Source organism: Anser brachyrhynchus (genome assembly GCF_964034855.1).
Source record: "Anser brachyrhynchus genome assembly, chromosome: 12".
NCBI classification, from domain to species: Eukaryota; Metazoa; Chordata; class Aves; order Anseriformes; family Anatidae; genus Anser; species Anser brachyrhynchus.
The window spans coordinates 14,475,203-14,493,073 of record NC_137707.1 but is presented as its reverse complement, the minus strand read 5'-3'; the positions used below and the strand labels follow the sequence as shown (position 1 = coordinate 14,493,073).

At 38.2% G+C, this 17,871-nt stretch overlaps 2 protein-coding genes across 43 annotated transcripts in view; one reads left to right on the top strand and one right to left on the bottom strand.

The window, feature by feature from the left end:
• LOC308176825 (leukotriene B4 receptor 1-like) overlaps nucleotides 1-9,179 on the bottom strand; it is a gene marked incomplete at its 5' end in the record, with an annotated part of 134,838 nt that extends 125,659 nt beyond the window's left edge. For 12 of the 32 annotated variants that reach the window (XR_013938649.1, XR_013938650.1, XR_013938651.1 and 9 more), the window contains one exon: nucleotides 8,991-9,179. Coding sequence is in view for 1 of the 32 variants with exons in the window: in XM_080553087.1 (XP_080409213.1) it covers nucleotides 8,991-9,179 (189 nt within the window). The remainder of the gene's footprint in view (nucleotides 1-8,990) is intronic. The other 20 variants (XR_013938662.1, XR_013938663.1, XM_080553086.1 and 17 more) reach the window with 9 other exon arrangements.
• SMPD3 (sphingomyelin phosphodiesterase 3) overlaps nucleotides 1-17,871 on the top strand; it is a 120,730-nt gene that overhangs the window by 7,473 nt on the left and 95,386 nt on the right. For 2 of the 11 annotated variants that reach the window (XM_080553031.1, XM_080553032.1), the window contains exons 1-3: nucleotides 9,182-9,351; nucleotides 9,842-9,911; nucleotides 13,979-14,087. The exons of 2 other annotated variants lie outside the window; for them this stretch is intronic. The gene's annotated coding sequence lies outside the window, so the exon portion shown is untranslated. Of the gene's footprint in view, nucleotides 1-9,181; nucleotides 9,352-9,841; nucleotides 9,912-13,978; nucleotides 14,088-14,155; nucleotides 14,311-17,871 lie in introns of those variants that run through there. 7 more of the 11 variants (XM_080553037.1, XM_080553028.1, XM_080553035.1 and 4 more) reach the window with 6 other exon arrangements.

Genomic DNA, 17,871 nt, shown 5'->3' with positions numbered 1-17,871 from the left:
ATTTTCCCACATTTATGCAGTACAAGTATCCTAAGTATAATAACATGCTGTAATGTAATGTAGGAGACTTGGTTATTACACAAGTCACTGTCTTATGTACCTCTGAGCACTGCATCCATGTCCAAAGTCTGAAGATTTGGACACATACGAAGTCACCTTATGAAATAGCAAAGAATTTTTGAGATGACATGAACGTCTGCAGTGTCTAGACCACTCTTGCTCTGTTTATATCTACACATCTTCCATACCTTAGTTGTCCTTTATCACAGATTTTGAAGAGCTTCCTATCACATCGTGTATCTGAATAACCTAATGTGTACCTTTCCATATCTACATGCAAACTGAAGCTGAAGATAAGCAGACAGGGTTCTTCCTCCCTCCCCACAACATTGGCTAGAATTCCAATTATTTATGGGGGTAAGATTTTTGATTGTTTCTACAGATAACATTTTCTTGACTTTTCCAAGAAAACTGCTTGATAGTAAGCCTGCATTCAGTTCACATTTATCATCACTATCCAATCAACATGAAAGTTTTCTGGTTGTTATGTACTAATTATTACTATTAACTAAAGAAATTGTGGTTCACATCAAAATAAGCCACAGTTTATAAACGCTCAAGTCTGAATTTGGAGGGCTTGTATACACGAAGATGTTAAAATTTGTTTTGGTCATGCATTAAGTTCACCTAGATTGAGAGCATTTTTTCCAGATCTACGGAATTAGAATAAGTCACATAAAACTGTTTGCTCTAAAACTATTCAAGAACTCCATATCTGAACCAGTCTTTTATTGAATTACTTTATGCTTTTGAAGGAAACATGGACCACAGCTTTGCAATAGTTTCAGTCACAGGTCTGCTTCCAAACATTGTAACCAACTCGGCTCAGTGAGTTTGCCTAGAAAACCAACTCCTCTTTTCATTAAAGAACAAAGTAGTAAAACAGCCAAAACTTGTGTTGAAATAGAACTGTTACTTTGTTCTTTACCACCTACACTACACTTGCAGTACAGTAAGAGGAATTCACTTTTAAACAGAGTAACTTGCTTTAATCTTTGTCAAAAACAGTCAGTTTACTCCAATTACTCATTCCAATATACAGAAAGGTGTGTTGGAAAGAGGGCTAAAAAAATCCATAAAATCCTTTAGTGTCACCAAAAAGCAGCTAATAGAAAGATGCCTGATCCCACTCCTCAGCAAACAGTACAACTTTGTATTTTCTTTACTTTTCTGGATGGAAAAGAGACAGTATAACCCTACCAGGGAAGAGATCTATTAGTTCAAAAGAATTAGCACCTAGCAGTTGCGTGGTTATAGTTTTCCATACAGACTACTCCACTGTTCACATATTGCTAAGTAAAACTGTTTGTTGTTGCTATTGGAAGCGGTAATAAATTCTCAATGAAAAATAAGTGAAAAGAAGATACATTAAAATATGAGTGTGCCCTAAAACATTTCAAAATTTCAGAGGCTAGAAGAAAAAATTTAGTTCCCAGCCCCTCTGCACAGTTAGTTGTGTGAAATCTGTACTGCTTTGCCACACAGATGAGAGAACAGTTTCAGAACAACTTCTACGGGAGTGTCTAATCCAACACAAAGCTGAACTCTACCACAGATGACTGTATCAGCAGAAGGGCAAGGCAGGGAGACTCTAAACAACAGGTAGGATTCTCTTATCCAAGCTAATGAACTGGCAGAGACCAGTGAAGAAAGATAAGAATCTTGATCATTTAAAATTTCTCTGCGGGCTGGGATATGTCAGCAAACCTAGTCTAAGGTTAAAGACAAATTTAATGGGAACACCATAGTTGAGTATTACGCCCTCTTATCACTGAGAGTGAGAGGAAGGAAGGATACAGGTCATGCTGTGCCTCCCTTAGGGCCTGAGACAGAAGAGAGAAACCCTGACAATTAGCACCCATAATTCAATCCTGAGCATAAAGACGTATGTTTTGCTGTATACACACTGGAGATGAACATTCTCACTGGCCAAAGAATGCACACACCCATCACTTTTTTTGTAGTGAAACAAAGCTCTGAGCTTTACCTGTAACCTTTCAACACAGAAGTTAAAGATGACAATATAATCCAAAAATAGCACTCCATTGTTTCTAGATCTGGGGGAACTTTTCTTACGCCCGCACCAAAGGTGGAAAAATTACTGAAAAGAGGCCTGTCCTGATAAGGTGCAATTATGCAGATTACTTCAGTTGCTGCCAGGGTATCAGCTATATGATAAGCATTCCTTTGCAAGGACGATGTACAATGGAAATGAAGCATGAGAAGTTGGCTACCACAGACCAGCAGACAATTCCAAATCCAGACTGCTGCAAATGGAGGGGAATATCTTAGGTATGAAATGATTTTTATTCACCACAAGAGCACTGAATTAGTCATTTCAGCTTCTTGTTAAACTATCAATCTTCAGATAACACAAGTAACAGAAATAATTGGAACTTTTTTAAAAGCCTGTCTTCTCACCACTCCTCAGAACCTCCAGCCTTTTACTGCCCTATTATAGCCGTTCACCACAAAACAGAAACATAATCAAGATAAGGTGAAAAGGTACAGGCATAGCTAAGTCTTTATTGAACAAAAGTACATTGAAACTGTTACTGAAAGTTCCTCCAACAGCGCACAAGCTGATAACGCACACAAATCTAGCACCTAATACATTACTCTGCATTTTGCTCCTGCACTCATGTGTCCTATAGGTACAGGACACTACCTTACCAGATCACTGAGTCAGCATGAAGTATTCCTCCACATTAACCTATGCTTATACATACCAGCTTTCCCAGACAGTCCCTAAAAGTAGCATGCTACAGTTATTAAAAGTTCTTCTGGCAGCTGTACTTGTGGCAGATTGAGAGGCACGGACTCCGATGTGCAGGATCAAAATCCAGGTTTATTAGGCAAGTATGCTTCTTCTGTACACTAGGCACAGAGGACGGTAATTTTCTGCTTGTCCTTGCAGCAGGTTTCCCAGTACTACTCCTTCTCCTCCTTATCTCATACATAACTTCTCTTTACTCTTCCCACAGCTTTTGTCCCATCATTAACCCTTCATGTGCTTCAGTCCCCACACCTAATTTGTTACTTCCTTGCTGTAGAATTTATGTTCTTAATGAAAGCTTGAAGTCAGCATTCTATGTTATTGCCTCCTCCAACAGCTAAAGGCAACAAGTCCCCAAAATGCTGTGCTTTCTGGAGAGCCAGCCCACACTGAGGAGTGCTGGGAAGCAATCTTCCCAGCTGTGCTCCATCACTTCAACAGACACCACCTGTTTGCTTTTGTCACCACCCACACAGTAATGATGCACAATTTCATTACTTCACAGTGGTCCTTCAAGTTCAGTTTATACATTGACCATGCAGATTTTACATACCAAATAACACCCTCAAAGAAAAAGCAAAAAACAGTCCTAAAAGAAAACAGCAATAAAAATCTAGACTTCCATTCAGCCCTACCACCTCCCTCAAGTCTTAATGCTTTCCACTGTTATTTTCCCTACTATTTTCTCTCACACAAGCAAGTTTCAAGCATCACAACAAAACGGAGTTTTTAATTTCTGTAAATAACTTTCCATTACATCCATTTACTCCTTCATTTGGTGGTCTGCTAGCAGCTCCTGAGTACCTACAACTCCTAAAAGGGATCTATTATGTAGCCACAAAGAAAGGTTTCCTCTGTGCAGTCAGGTTTTCAAACATATGCACGTCTTTCCCAGAGCCCAGAAAATCCTGACAGATGGAAGAACCAGTAGACAGCTTCATCCCTGGAAAGGCTACACATTAACTCTGTCAAGCAGAGATTACAGTTCAGATTCCATAATTTGCTTCTGAATAGCTACTTCTGGCAATGCTATAGGGCCCAGCTCCAGGTGTCTCCATTCAGACCTTACCTATACAGTCTCTGCACCTGTGCCACAACAGAAGTTCCATCATATAATTCATTTCAACAGAATGTGGAAAGTTACTTGACCTAACTTCTTACTGAACCCATTATAAGTAAATAGAACAGCCTGCCTTGTTTTAGTAAGTGTGAAAAAGATTAATAGAAAAATCACTGTGTAGAGCCTATTACTTTAGGATGTTGCAAATGAGTACTTTGTTTTTGCAAATAGAAATATTACTTATTTGGATACTTTTAACATTGTATTCTAATACATTTAGATTAAAAACTGAACCAAAAGCTTCTATACCTTCCACAATTGAAAGATTTTATCAACCAAATGCAAAAGTTTAGTTCATACTTCTTTCATTTTATCGATTTCTTTAACTATATTATTCAAGTTTTGACTGGTTTGTTGACAGGAATTTTCTTTGGTAACTGAGGTTAAAGCCCTAAATTTGTAAGTCTTCTGAGGTCTAACTTTGTTTTTCCAGTGGGTATCGGGAGATTCCTTTGAGTTTATTGGGTGCTAAGTAACAGCTAACACTTTATAGCCTAGCATGTAAGTGGATTTTGTCTGCTCTAAAAATACCCTTCAAAACCACATTCTACTGAACAGTTTTATTTCTCTGTAGCAAGTTTACTGGTTATTTTCAGTTCAATAAGTAAACATAGGCATGATGTTTACCTAACAGTGTTTCTTAATACCAATGAGACTATGTTCAGTTTGAACCCAGGCTACAGAATACAGCCTGCCCAGTAACAAGGAGGGAAGATGAAATACAGTTCACTAGCTTCTGTCTACAGCTTTCTTTAGTTTGACTGCTTGTTCTTTTTAGAATTAGATATCTGCACCTTCACTAAAGGAGAGGAAAAGTTTATTAGTTACCAACTCACAGGTGCAGACCACTGGGCACCTTCAATTTTCCTCTGCCTCTCATGGTCATACTTAAACATAAGGCTTGTCTTGAGAACCTTATTTAATGGTGTTCTGGAGAGAGCTTTTACAGCCTCAAATGCCACCTCCAATTTGAAAGTCAGACTCTGGGGCAGGACATTGCCTGAGAGAAAGACGTACAAGAAATTAATTATATACCCTTACTATCTGCCATGCTGCTGTCTTACTTGGTTATTTTTTACTTTCTATAACACTGCACAAGAAAGACCTGGTCAGTGCCAGAAATACAACACTATGCATCTTTTACATAGCCTAAGAGCTTTTCTATACCTACGGAATTAAACTGAGTTCCCTTACCAATGTAGTGCTACAGCTTTAACTTCCCAGCCCAGAAAAGACTAATCTATTAAACATATCCTGCATGTTGTCATACAGGTAGAGGTAAGCTGTTGTAGCTGCAATGGTTTAGTTTGGAAGCGAGTCTTCTTATTACAACCAGTCCCTCAGCAGAGGTAGTACATGACAGACCTAAGTTTATCCTGGAGATCACAGGTACAGTGGAGATATAAAACCCAAGCTTACTAATTATTAGTCTTGTAAGCACACTTAGTTTTCCTTACCATTAGAGAAACAACATGTATGAAAAATCCTTAGAAGATGACAAACTAACATCTAATATGCAAGTCAGCATCCCAGGAGTTTTAATCTTCTGGGGCCTTCTTCATGAAGACAGCTGCCAGCTATGGATGCTTGGCTGACTAATTGGCATTAGCAATAAACAATATTTGAATTTGTCCAGGAAAAGATCAGAGAATCTGTGAAAGGCTTATCAACATACATTAAAAATCTGAAAAGCCTCCATCTTTATTGAAATTACTGTGCAGTTCATTTTACCTATGAAAATTGCATTGATACCAAATAGTGGTTTATAATGCTCTAGACACCATCTAGATGAACCTTAGCTATTGACAGATTATGAAACAAGTGTAGTGTACAAAAAGAGGATCTGCTACTATAATAAGTAAGGGTACTATGCACTTGGGGTTTCATAAAGCAATTTTGTATCCAGGCTTGACTGGATTACAAGCAAATAAAAATTATAAAAAACCTGCTAGATTGTTTAGCAATATGCCAGTCCCCGAGCTACAATACAATCTATCCTACCTATAACAATTTCTCTGTAGTAGAATCTGTGTTAAGTTCTTGACAATAAAGACATCATCAATCTTAAGTTTGCTGGAGCTATAACTTGACTTTTATAATATCTGAGAGTATTTAGATGCTTCTTTCTGGGTTTTTAAAGAATGCAGTTGCTGGAAAACAATGAACAAAGCAGACTAGACTGTCCTTGCATTCTGACATGCACCTTCCAGACTGAATTCAGAGACAAGCTAGGCTGTCAAAGTGAAGAGAATTAACATAAGAACTTCAGGAAAATAAATGAAGCGGTAGACAACAAGCAAGTTGCAAAAGAACCGGGATGAAGGCTGGAGGCTGAAGAAAGCAACCGTAAGTGATACACATTAAATAGAAGATTGAAATATAGGATGTGCATGTGCAGCAGGAGTTCTAAAACCTTCTGAATAAAGAATTAACAGCTGATGCTGTACTCAGTAGGACTTGAATCTAGCCTGAGAAAGGGAGCTGAGCCAGCAAGACAGATGGCTGGTGAAGGAACTGACATTGCAAGAGCTGGAACATTCAGTAGAGAGGAAAAACAACAGCTATACCCATAAATGAACTGCTGCCAAGCATGTAACTGAGGTGAGAGGAATCATGCGATTTCAACAGTTCTGGAGAACTGTGGACGATGCACTGAATTGCAGGCAGCATACAAGGTCCAGAGCTGGGCAGTCCAGCATCAATGCAGAAAGCAAAGAGACAATGGAGTGATTAAAAGGTCAAGCAGTACTTGAAAAACAGCTGCAAATAGTCATATTGCATAAGCAATTTCAAAAGCAAGTACTGAAAATGCTCTGTCAACATAAACACTGTAAAGATAAATCTATCACCTAGAATTAATTTGCAAAGAGACAGCTCATTATTCAATAGAAATAACCATGTCAGATGCTAAGAAGTGTGAAAGAAGAAACCAGATTTAAAGCCTGGCTACTAAGAAGAAAATAATTTCCACAAACCTTTAGTTTCTCACAGCTACTCACAGGCATTCAAACACTTAGTACAGTTCTCTTTTCTTTATACTTACCAGAAAAAAACACTTCTGAATATTTGACCATAGAGCAACTAAGATGTATAGGGGGTGGGGGTTGCAAGAACAAGAAGCTCAAGAATTTTACAGTTTAGCAGTACAAAGGGAGGTGTCCTGAGGTCTCATGAAAATTGATATCAATTTTCATGAACTCTTGTTGCTAATCAGAAGTGAGAGTTCTGAGAAAAATGGAGAAGTATAATAATACACCAAATGGGCATCTAATAAAAACAATTATTTCTACTGATTAGACAATTTACGTTTTAATTACTTTTCCAACTCATTACAAGCTGCCAATCACTGATGACAAGAAAAACTGTGTCTTTTTTTTGATTTCCGTGAAGGTGTTTATGAATTTAATATTGTGTTACTACAGATATACACTTCAGTACATGCTGTTTTCATTAAATGCATTTGTATTGCATAACATTACAACTGTTTAAGACATACAGTTAAAGAAAGTCTGCTGTTAAAAACAGCTCTTCCAAAATTCTTAAAGTTTTGCTGAAATTTTAACCACGATTGCAGAATGGCTGTGGCATGGACAAAGAGTATTAGAAATCCTGTCAAATTTATTATAGAATAAGATTATCTTTCTGGTATTCAGAAAATTAAATTACTTTCCAAGATGCAGAAAGATTTTTAATACACAGGCCAGGCAACCTAATTAAATAACAGTATGGGATGGCTCCAAAACATTATAGATCACACGTTAATGCAAAAAGCCAACATAATTATCAAGTTACCCATCCCAGACTTTTGGGTACATAAAACAGATTTAAACAAGCCACTAATGTAATTATGAGCATAAAAATCAACATCTGAATGACAAAAATAAGTCAATGCAACTGATAAAGCTAATTAATATGCTTACAGTTCAGAGAAAAAAACTGCAGTACAAGAGTCATCATCAGTAAGACTACATAAATCTTTAAAGAGGCAGGTAGTATGAGCCTTACATGAAACTGTTCTTTCTGAAAAATAGAGAACTTGACTATTCAAGGGAAGCCTCTTCCACTGAGTAGAAATAGGCCTACAGTGAGGTCAACCACAACACCCCCTCCCCAAAAGACACCTACATCCAAACAAAAAAGACAGCTTCTATCTAACGATTGATCAGAAGTTAAAACACTCTTCTGTTGAATCTCCCTTCTTCAGTCCATCTTAAGTTCCATTTCCCTACACTTTTGTTGCATCCCACTTCTGCAGGAAAGCAGCATTAACACGAATCAGCAGCAAGAAAACCATCTCTGTTGCAAGGAGATGCCAGGAGACACCACATAAAAATGCCAGAAGTTCAATCAGGTAACGTGAGCAGCTCTTCTGTATCCCAGAGAGGATTACTCACTTAATGCAATCAAGTTCTGACAGGCTTACCCTCAACTCTCTTACTCTGTACCTCAGGCACTTTCAGCTTTGAGAAATGGGAAAAGCAGGGTAGCAGTTAGCATGCCAGTCAGGCAGTTTGCCTGCAGTAAAGATGGAAAGATTTACTCATCATCATCATCAGTTAAAACACCAAGGCTGATATGTTTTTTTCCTGATTTAAAAACTGACTAGGATAATAACAGGCTCACTACATAACTTTGGAGAGATACATAAGGTAAAACAAGACTAATCCTCCAGAGGGCACTGATATTTTACTTCAGAAACTAACATTAAACAACTGCAAACAAATGTAACGTAGTGAAGAGCAACATGTGGTTTATACCTTATCTGGAGAGCACAGCTGATACACAACTCTTCACTGAAGTGAGGCAAGTGGGAACGTACATGCAAGACAGCTCTTCATCTAACCCCCAACCCCAGAACTGTGCCTTCTTGTTGAGGAAAGGGGCCAGGGCCTGCTCTACCTCACTTTTACCACCAGAACATACCCATCAATTCTCCGGTTGACTTTACAACACCCAGCTAGACTAAAGTGACTTTACCGAGAAGAAAATATGTGGGGATAACAACTGAAATCCAGCAGCCACAAACTCACTTACCTCCCAGGAAGAGGACGCCCCACCACCGTTTTGTGCTCTCCTCAGCCTCGCAGCCCCTTCAGCGCTACCCTCGCCGCTGTGGGCGCTTTCCCCTCGTGCAAGCGCCTCTGCTGCCGAGCAGCCAATCAGGGCGCGGGTGGCGGGAAAACTGCTCCCTCGTCGCCTCACCTGGTGGAGGGCGGCCGCCATTACAGCTTCGTGTGAGGGTTGCGGTCGTCAGCACATCAGAAGGTGTGAGGTCGTAGGCAGCAACCCAAAGCTTTCTTCTCTTATTTCTACCGGCTTTTTTCAAGCTTGTCTTGTAGAAGGAGGAAAAAAGAAGGGAGAACTAAAGCTTCAACGAGTGTGGGAGCAGCCCCAGGTGAGGGAGAGGCAGCTGACAGGACTGGGAGGTGTGAGAAGTTGGGTGAGCTGGGAAGGTGAGGGCTGCGGCTGCAGGGGTTCATGGGGTGTCCTGCCTGTCAGAGGGGCAGGTTTCTCTTCCTAAAGTTCTGTTGGTTCTCTTTCTCCAGTGTCATCTGTGCAATTAACTGTGCTGGACAGTATGTGGCAAAGGTATTTCTGTGGCAGGTGCTTTATTATTATTATTAAAAATATAAATGTTTGCTCCTTTACTAAGTAACTAAGTGTTGTTTCAGGTGAGAGGTTCTGTAAAATGTGAAGGCTTTGTTTTTATCCACGAGCAGCTCCCCACCCAGCTGTACAAAGCTGAGGTCAGTTACTGCTATTCTTGCAAGGGGAGGTCTGAGGCTAGAAGCAGGCCAGGTGTGCCTGCCTGCAGTGCACCTTTTGAATGAACAGCCTATCTCACAGAACATGAGTAAGTCTTACAGGGCGATTTCTTTCTGCAGAATTCATTGAAAAATTAAAGAAGCACAGCTTATCTGTCCTCCCCCTGTAAGTGGTCAACCTGTAAGTCAAGTAAGTACTCTTGATTCTTGAGGGAGGGCTGGGGTGGAGCTCTCCCATATGAGTCTCTGTTGGAGATTTGCCCAGACAGTGGAATTTAGGGGCTTGGGATCAAATTGATTAATTATTCTGTGTTTTGTTTGCTCAAGGGGCAGGAAGGAAATGTTAAATTACACCCACTTGAAGTTACTTGCTAATGAATAAGTTAATTATACGCTAGGGTGTTAGAAAGACTTAACATTAAGTCCCTGATGTTTTTGTTGTCTCATAAGAATCACCTTTGTTTAAATAAGCTAGAATTAACATCTCTTCTTTAAAAGCCTATATTTTAAGCGGAGCAAAGAGAGGTTTTCTTAAGAAAATAACATGTTTAAATTTGGGGGGCAAGGGGTAGCAGTAAAAATTCAAACACCTGTATGTTGGTTTTCACACATATCTTTTAAAGGCCAGAGTTTCTTCAACCAATGCTTGTAGGCTTCTTATAATGACATGCAAAGACATCTGATGTTTCTGCTTTTTCTGTAGAGTAGTTCAGAGAACTACTGGAAATATAACTTTCCAGTTTAGTCACTAGGAGTTAGACAAAACTGTCATTTCAATTTTTCACTTGAACGCAAAGGTAAGCCATCACTATACATTCAAGTATCCTCCGTCTGAAACAAAGTAACAATGAAGGCAACTCCAGTAATGAAACAACTTTCATTGATGTCTTTGGGACCAAGAGTTGTGCTGAAGGCAGAACTTGAGCCTTGGTATTCCATATTTGATATGAAATTTCGAAAGTGTAAAAGCTTCAACATGTGCAATTCAATCTCATTTTGCATAACAATTTATTTTAGGAAGTGACTCATGGAGTGTGCATTAAAGATAAGTGATGCCAGCTTAGTGCACTTAAATTGCAAATGGCTGTGTTCTTTGGCAAGACGTTGTATAAATTATCAGTTGGATGAGTATTCTATTGTTGTACCTATTGCCAGTGTCTTTCTTGTATGCTCAACTCCTTTACGTTGATTCAACCTGGTTTGATTACAAGAGGAGAAAGGTGTGAGGAAATGCTGCATTTTCTTTCAAGCCAGCTCACTGTTCTCTCACTGTTCAGCTCACTGTCTAGCAACATGCTAGGCTGACATCAGTGAGGAACTAGCAAACAGAAAAGGTGCTCAGTTCTGGCTCAGAAACAATAACGTGCAAATAAAATGGTCTAAAACCAAGTCTGTCCAACGGACAGTGCCAGTAAATGCAGCAGTAGTGAACTTTGTCATTTAAAATAGGCTTATTCTGTTAAAGATTGCCTCTTGCTTTGCTCCATCCCTGGTAGAAACAGTGTTCCCAGAAGTCCCCAAAACCTTCAGTGGCTGCAGTGTTGTTTTTGAGTGTATGACATCAGATTTTTAAAAGCAAGCACCCAGGATTTTGAGTACTTTGCATCTATAACTGGGGACAGATTTTCAAAAGAGGCTAGCACTAATTGTGCTGAGCTCTAGTGAAGATTTGTCCATTTTGATTTTGCGCCTAACTGAGCTGATCTGTTGAAAATCTGCTCCCTATAGCTAAGCCTGACATTCTTAGAATGCTGTGAGGGCAGTAATAACAGGTAAAAAACAAACAAAAAAAAAAAACAGACAAAAAAATATACAACTGCCATCCATATCAGTAGCTCAGTGCTGCCACCCTACACAGAATAGGACAGGGTTTTGCTCTCTGGCAGTTATTTTTCTGTGTTGAGACCAAATTTAATCCTGAATGTATCTTTATTGTTTTGCCACCTCCGCTCTGGCTGTGCGTTTATCTGATGTATAAGCTTTTGTGAAAGGAAGGCTGCTGGTTATAAGAGTGCAAAAATGTCTTATGTTATTGGGATAGTACAGGAATGAAATGCTTTAATGAAAATTTACTTAAGTAAGCATTAATATTGTGAGTTTTGAGATACCACCACTGTTTCTAGAGCCGTACTGCCTTCTGGCCTATAAAAATATTTTATAAATATTTTATCTTAGATTCTCTTTCTCTGTAATCAACAGTGCAATTTCTTCTGAGTTTGATTTCAACTGTTTGATTTAGCAGTATTGAGTCCTGTATAAAAATAGTTGCATCACTGGTAAAATTCATGTTTCATGTTGGAAAAAACTTGCTTCAGTTGTCCAACATTTTTACTGGCAGAGCAGTTACAGGGTCTTAATATTGAATTGTGTGGTCTTTCTGGCTACTTGTTTGACTTATTGCAGATTCAGGCACTTTAGAAGATTTCTAGTTCCATTTTTGAATAATTCCTTTCATTTAAAAATTAATTTAGTTGTCCATTCACACATTTTTTTTGGCTTTGTCTGTTAAAAAATCACTATGTCTGATATATATATTGAATAGTTAAATAAATCTTACATTTGATGGTTAGTTTGTATTTATGAGAAATAGTGACTGCAGTTATTGTGATTTACATGAAAGGATTTAATATTTTACTTAATATTATGACATGACTGATAATTATGAATTTGCAAAGCTTTTTGTAAGTAATTTCTGTGCCAATTTGAACCACAGAAAGATAGTTCCTTTAAGTTCAGGTATATTTTTATTCTTCACTTTGCGGTCCCACACACCTTGCAATGCCTAATTAGTGAATAGAAGCTGTGTGCAATGTGCTCATTTCCCAAGTGGGAATGTAATATGAAATTTCTTGTAAAATTTTCTAGTCCTGCTTGCTTAGAAGCATAAAAATAAATACTGATCAACTTTATTTGATAGAAAATGATTTGTTACGGAAAAAGTAAATCCTCTGTGTTTTAAATGCAGAGGAACTTAGCATGGCTTTTTTGTAATAATTTAATGTGCCTTTAGACAGAACTTTTTTTATACACAGTCTCTATCACTTGATGCTTGCATAAACCCTGAGAAAATGAATTATTATTTGTTGCAATGCTAGAAACAAACCAACATTTTTTCTGTGGACTTTTGAGAGGTAAAGAAATTTTCTTGCAATGAATTCAGATGTTTTCCTTTGTTATAGTGTGGTAGTATAAAAGACAGAACAAATCAAAGTTCCACTGGGTTTTCACCTATATTGTAGTTGTTTTGTGCTGTGCTTGCACAGTTTAAAAATGGACTCTTAAGTAATCTAGATTAAGCAGTCTATAATACCATAATTCTTGTGGATGGGATACCTGCATGTATGCTGTTGTTGTGCTGATAGAGTAGCTGGGAGAATCCTTAGAAAAACATGAAAATGAACACACAATGGCTACACTTTAGTCAATAACTGTCAGAGATTCAGAAACATACAAATAAAGGTGATAAGGGTAAAGAAATGAATTGTTGAGATAACTGCTTTACAAACCTTTCATTAAATTGAACTAGGAACCTAGGATATCATTCTGTTTCTAACCTGTCCATGTTAGCTGGAACAAATAGTAGGCTTTTAACAAAACTTAGTGAATTAGAATAGTATGATGACTGTACAGATTGAAAAAACTAGCATGAAGAGAACTGCCCATGAAAACTGTCACCACTGTGAGCTCCAGGAGCAGGTCCTTCTGTTTTGCTTTTGGACCAGACTGCTCATATGGAGACTCTATTCAACTTGCAACTTCTTAACTGAGATGATAAAATGTTATCCTGTTTTGTTAGTGTCAAGAACAAACAAGTTTAATTAACGGCTTTTGATAGGGCTTTGAGGAATATTCTCGTGTTCATTGTTAGCATGGACACAAAGTTCTGGAATTTTAGTGTTGCATCCTAATAAACAAAAGTAATGTGCCATGGAGTCAAAGTGAAATGCACAGTCTCAAATTTTCATTATCAGTTTCATGTAGCTACTGCTAATGCTTTTCTTTCTTTTTTTTTTTCTTTCTTCCTTTCTTTCTGTGTAAAACTTGAACATTAAACTGTTCTTTCATGTAGAACTTGAACATTAAACTCTCTAGACTCTCGCACAGATAAGTTCACAGCAGTCACAAGCCTCATTTTGGACAAAGAATTCTTCATGTACTTCTGATGAGACGCAGCTTCCTTTGTCACGCTTTTGGGAGGGGGGATAATTTAGCTTTATTCTACATCTGTAGTTTATTTTCTTGAATGTCTTTCTGCAGATGAAGATTTAATTTGCTGAGGCTAATACAGTGAATCTGCTTCAACTTGCACCTCACTGACATTGTGAGCCTATTATGGCATTATTAGTCTCCAGTTATAGACGTGAAGGTAAGAAGTGACCTAGTAATGAAGGGTACATGCCCAGCGCAGTGTGACAAGAATTTTAAATGAGGCAAAAGGACAAAAATATATATTTATGATGCTGATATCAGAAGGCCACTTTTGTAAGTGGCTACTCTGAAAGCGTTCCCAAGAAGTAGTAAGTTCCCAAGAAATACTGTGCCATCACCTGTTCATCCAGGCTACAGACTGGAACTTGTCACAAATGCAGGTGTGTACAATGTATATAGTTTGATGTACTACATAACATTTGTACTGAAGTAATGTAAAGCAGTTTGATATTACAATGTTTATTTCATTTGTCAGAATAATGTCTAAGTTACACTTTACAAAAAAATCACCATGGAAGCATATTTTCTGCTTTGGTGTTTGATGTGCTTTCAGTTTTGAAAATCAAATATTGCTTATTAAATGGTTTATTTGTGGTCTAGAAATCTCAAATATTTACTAGCATTAGTATAAAATCAATGTAACTGTCTTCTGTGATTTAAGATATTAGAAACTATCTTTGTGCATTTCCAAACATTTTTCTCTGGTGTGAGTAGAATTTTGTGAGACTGATTGTTACAGGATCCTTATAGGATTCATTTTTAGAGAAGCTCCTGCCTGCTTTAGGATCACTTCACCGTGAGACTACTGAATATGCCCCAGTAAACTAAAAGGATTAGAGGAAGCAGAGGGGTAATAACTGTCAATAGGAGGCAGAGTCCATATAAATTACATGTGTAGTATCAAATGTTTTAATCAGTTGCTTTAAAAGTACAAGTATTTCTAATCTGAAGGAAAAAACAGACCCACAGTGGACTGGTGGCCCAAGAAAATGGAACGAACCTCAGAAGCAAGGAAGTATCTCTTTTGGTAGAGTAAATAGTGAAATCTAAGAAAAATGGCAGAAATCAAGGCAAAAACTGCACATTCTCTTCAGATAACACATATTAAACTTGAGATATGCTGAGTAAGTTATTTTGACAGAGGAAAGGATCCAGTGCAAAGTGAATAGTAAAACGGTTGACTTGCAGAATAGCAAGTAATAGCCAGTCTCATCTTAGATACTGTTTTTATGCTTTTTCCTAGTTTATCTTCAAATATTCACATAAACCTTTTAAAGTTGTCAGCTGTAGTAATGTGCCATGACACAAAATAGTATTTGGGAGATGCAGATCATACTCAGTTTTAAGATGATGTGAATCAGTGCTGCTACACAGATTTTAGCAGGATTGATTCCTTGGTTTAGTTGCCAGTGCAGGGCTGCTTGAGGTACAAGTATCAGTACAAGGGATACAGGGAAAAAGCATGAAATGAGGGAGGAAGTGCAAGACAATCATTTCTGGTGGCTGTGCACATTCACATTGGCTGAGTTAAACTTTCTGCAAATGTGAAAAATGGACTTGCACGTAGTTACTCCTTGCTGTTTGGAGTAGTTTATTAAATTATTAAATGTCATGTTGCATTTCAATCTGTCCAGTTTTCTGCTCTGGTTTGCTTTAAAACCGGAAAAAAAAATCCCTTAAGTGTTCTAGGTGCTATGGAGACAGTGCTGATGTCAGAAATGTTTGCAGAAGGGGCCTGGAAAAGGGAAACAGATGTCTGCAGTTACAGTGGTTGGCTGCTGGTGCATAATGTAGAGCATTGGACTGCAGTTCAGAAGTGCTGAGCTAGTGATGGATGTGATAGACTGTTGGGAAGTAGTAGAGCTTGTGGAGAGACAGCGGTTGTTAGCTTACCCCAGTGCTGTGTCACTGAAACTGCTGCGTGGTGTCGCGCTGTGTCCACAGAGAGCTGAGCAGCACCATATGGCTGCATTAGCTTGAACTGGTGCCAGCTCAGGTGTCTGTATTATTTGCAGACTTGGGCCAGATTAAACTGCCTGTTCAACTCTCATTCCTTCTGTCCTACTATATGATGAAGTACCTTTCTGGTGCTTTGCTTATCTTGACCTTTAGAAATCTTTATTTTCTAGGTGGCTCCTCAACTCATGGGGCTTTTGTGACACCTGAGGAGCCTGGGGGTGAAGAGAAGACATAGAGGTGGCTTGAAGTGCCACTCTTGGTGGGGGGGGGGGAAAGGCTGTTTTATCTTAAGCATTGAATTCTATGGGAAATTCTACATTGTTGCCATTAATATCTTGCCACGGTATCTTACACTGAACTGGACCAAAACCAGGAACAGAACCCCCAAAAGCTTTCCAAATCCCAGACTTTAAAATCTCCCTCACTCTGAGAGAAATCCCCTCCTCTACACACCTTGAATCCTGTTTTGTGCAGATAAAATCAGTGCAGAGCTCTGTCACGAAGGTCATTAGCTTGGATATTGAGTTAACCACCCTGCATGATTTCTCTACATGTCTCTTTAAGTACAGCTATGGCAGAACCTTTCCTGCCAAAACCAAGCTGCTTAGTTGTGGTCTGCTCTGCCGTATCTATTGCCTCACTTGGTGTTAGTTTTTATTCTGAACAATAAATGAGCGAAGTGTCTTTATTGCTTATTTGTCAAGCTTTCTAACAAGCCTTTTCTGTTTCACTTTCCCTTGTGGTTAGGAGAAGCTGCCTCTAAAAATCCGTTGAGTCATCTTCCTTCCTTTCAAATCCATCTTTTGAAGCTTTTATTTGCTGTGATATCTATAAAGTTTTTACAGCAATTAAACAGTGCTTGTCATGATGTTCAAAATTATCTTGTTTCATGTACTTTCCAGTCAGTCTGTGCTGTTCTCTAAAAAATAAAATGATAGATTCTATAAGCTCCCTTCTAAAAGCAGCATCCAGGCATTAAGGCAGAGGCCTGTAGTATCAGCTCACTTTTAAATAATGAATGAGATTTTAGAGTCGTTTTTATGTCAATCTCATTTCCATATTGTCTTCTGCATTTGTTTGTCCATATTCACTTACACAAAAAGTATCTGTGTGAGACCTGTGCTCATTGTCCTAACAGTATTTCTGCATCTGGAATTTTTTCACCCATCAATATTCCAGTTATTTTACTGTAAGAAGGGAACATACTTAAAAAAAAAAAAAAAAAAAAAGTAGGTAGACTTTTTATAGGCTGTCAAGTACGAATAGGTTCAAGGCAAAACCAATAATAATTTGCATGTAGTATAAGCTCATCTAAGTATGTAGTATGGAAATCACATGCTGCTTAGTGAATGTGAAAGTACAACCCTGATTGGAATGATATTGAACTGTTGAAAAGAAAAGCTGTTGGAGAGGAGGGTGAGAGAGAAGAAAATTAGTTGTAAATTATTTTTGATAGGAAGGTAAGAGTAAGGTGCCTTCAGGGATCGTTTCTTCATAATGAAATGTGCATTAACATTAAAAATATGCAATCATTTTTAATTAGGCTGACGTGTCTACACTGCAAAGTACAAGTGTGGTTGGGTTTTTTTTGTTGTTGTTAATGGTATTTAGAGCACCAGTAGCATTTACCTAAGGTGGAATGGGTTGTGTGACAAAATGATTCTGTGCTCAAAAGCTGCAATTATTCTGTAAAATTCAAAATCCAGAATTCAAGATTAGAAGAGGCCAAGAATTTCTGCATTTGATTGGCTCAGGCTGAAAGCTAGAGGAAAAAAGTGGTTTGCCTTTTATGCATTCTGTCAGCTACAACAATGCTAACCAAGGAAAGTGTCATCTCCCTAGAGTCTCTTTTCAGACTGAAGTACTGTAGGGCAATAATGAATCTCATAAGAAATTCACGATTGGAAAAAGCAGTGTTTTGCATATAAATGTTTCTAATGGAGCTATGAACATCAGACTTCTGCTGTATTACTTTGAAAAAT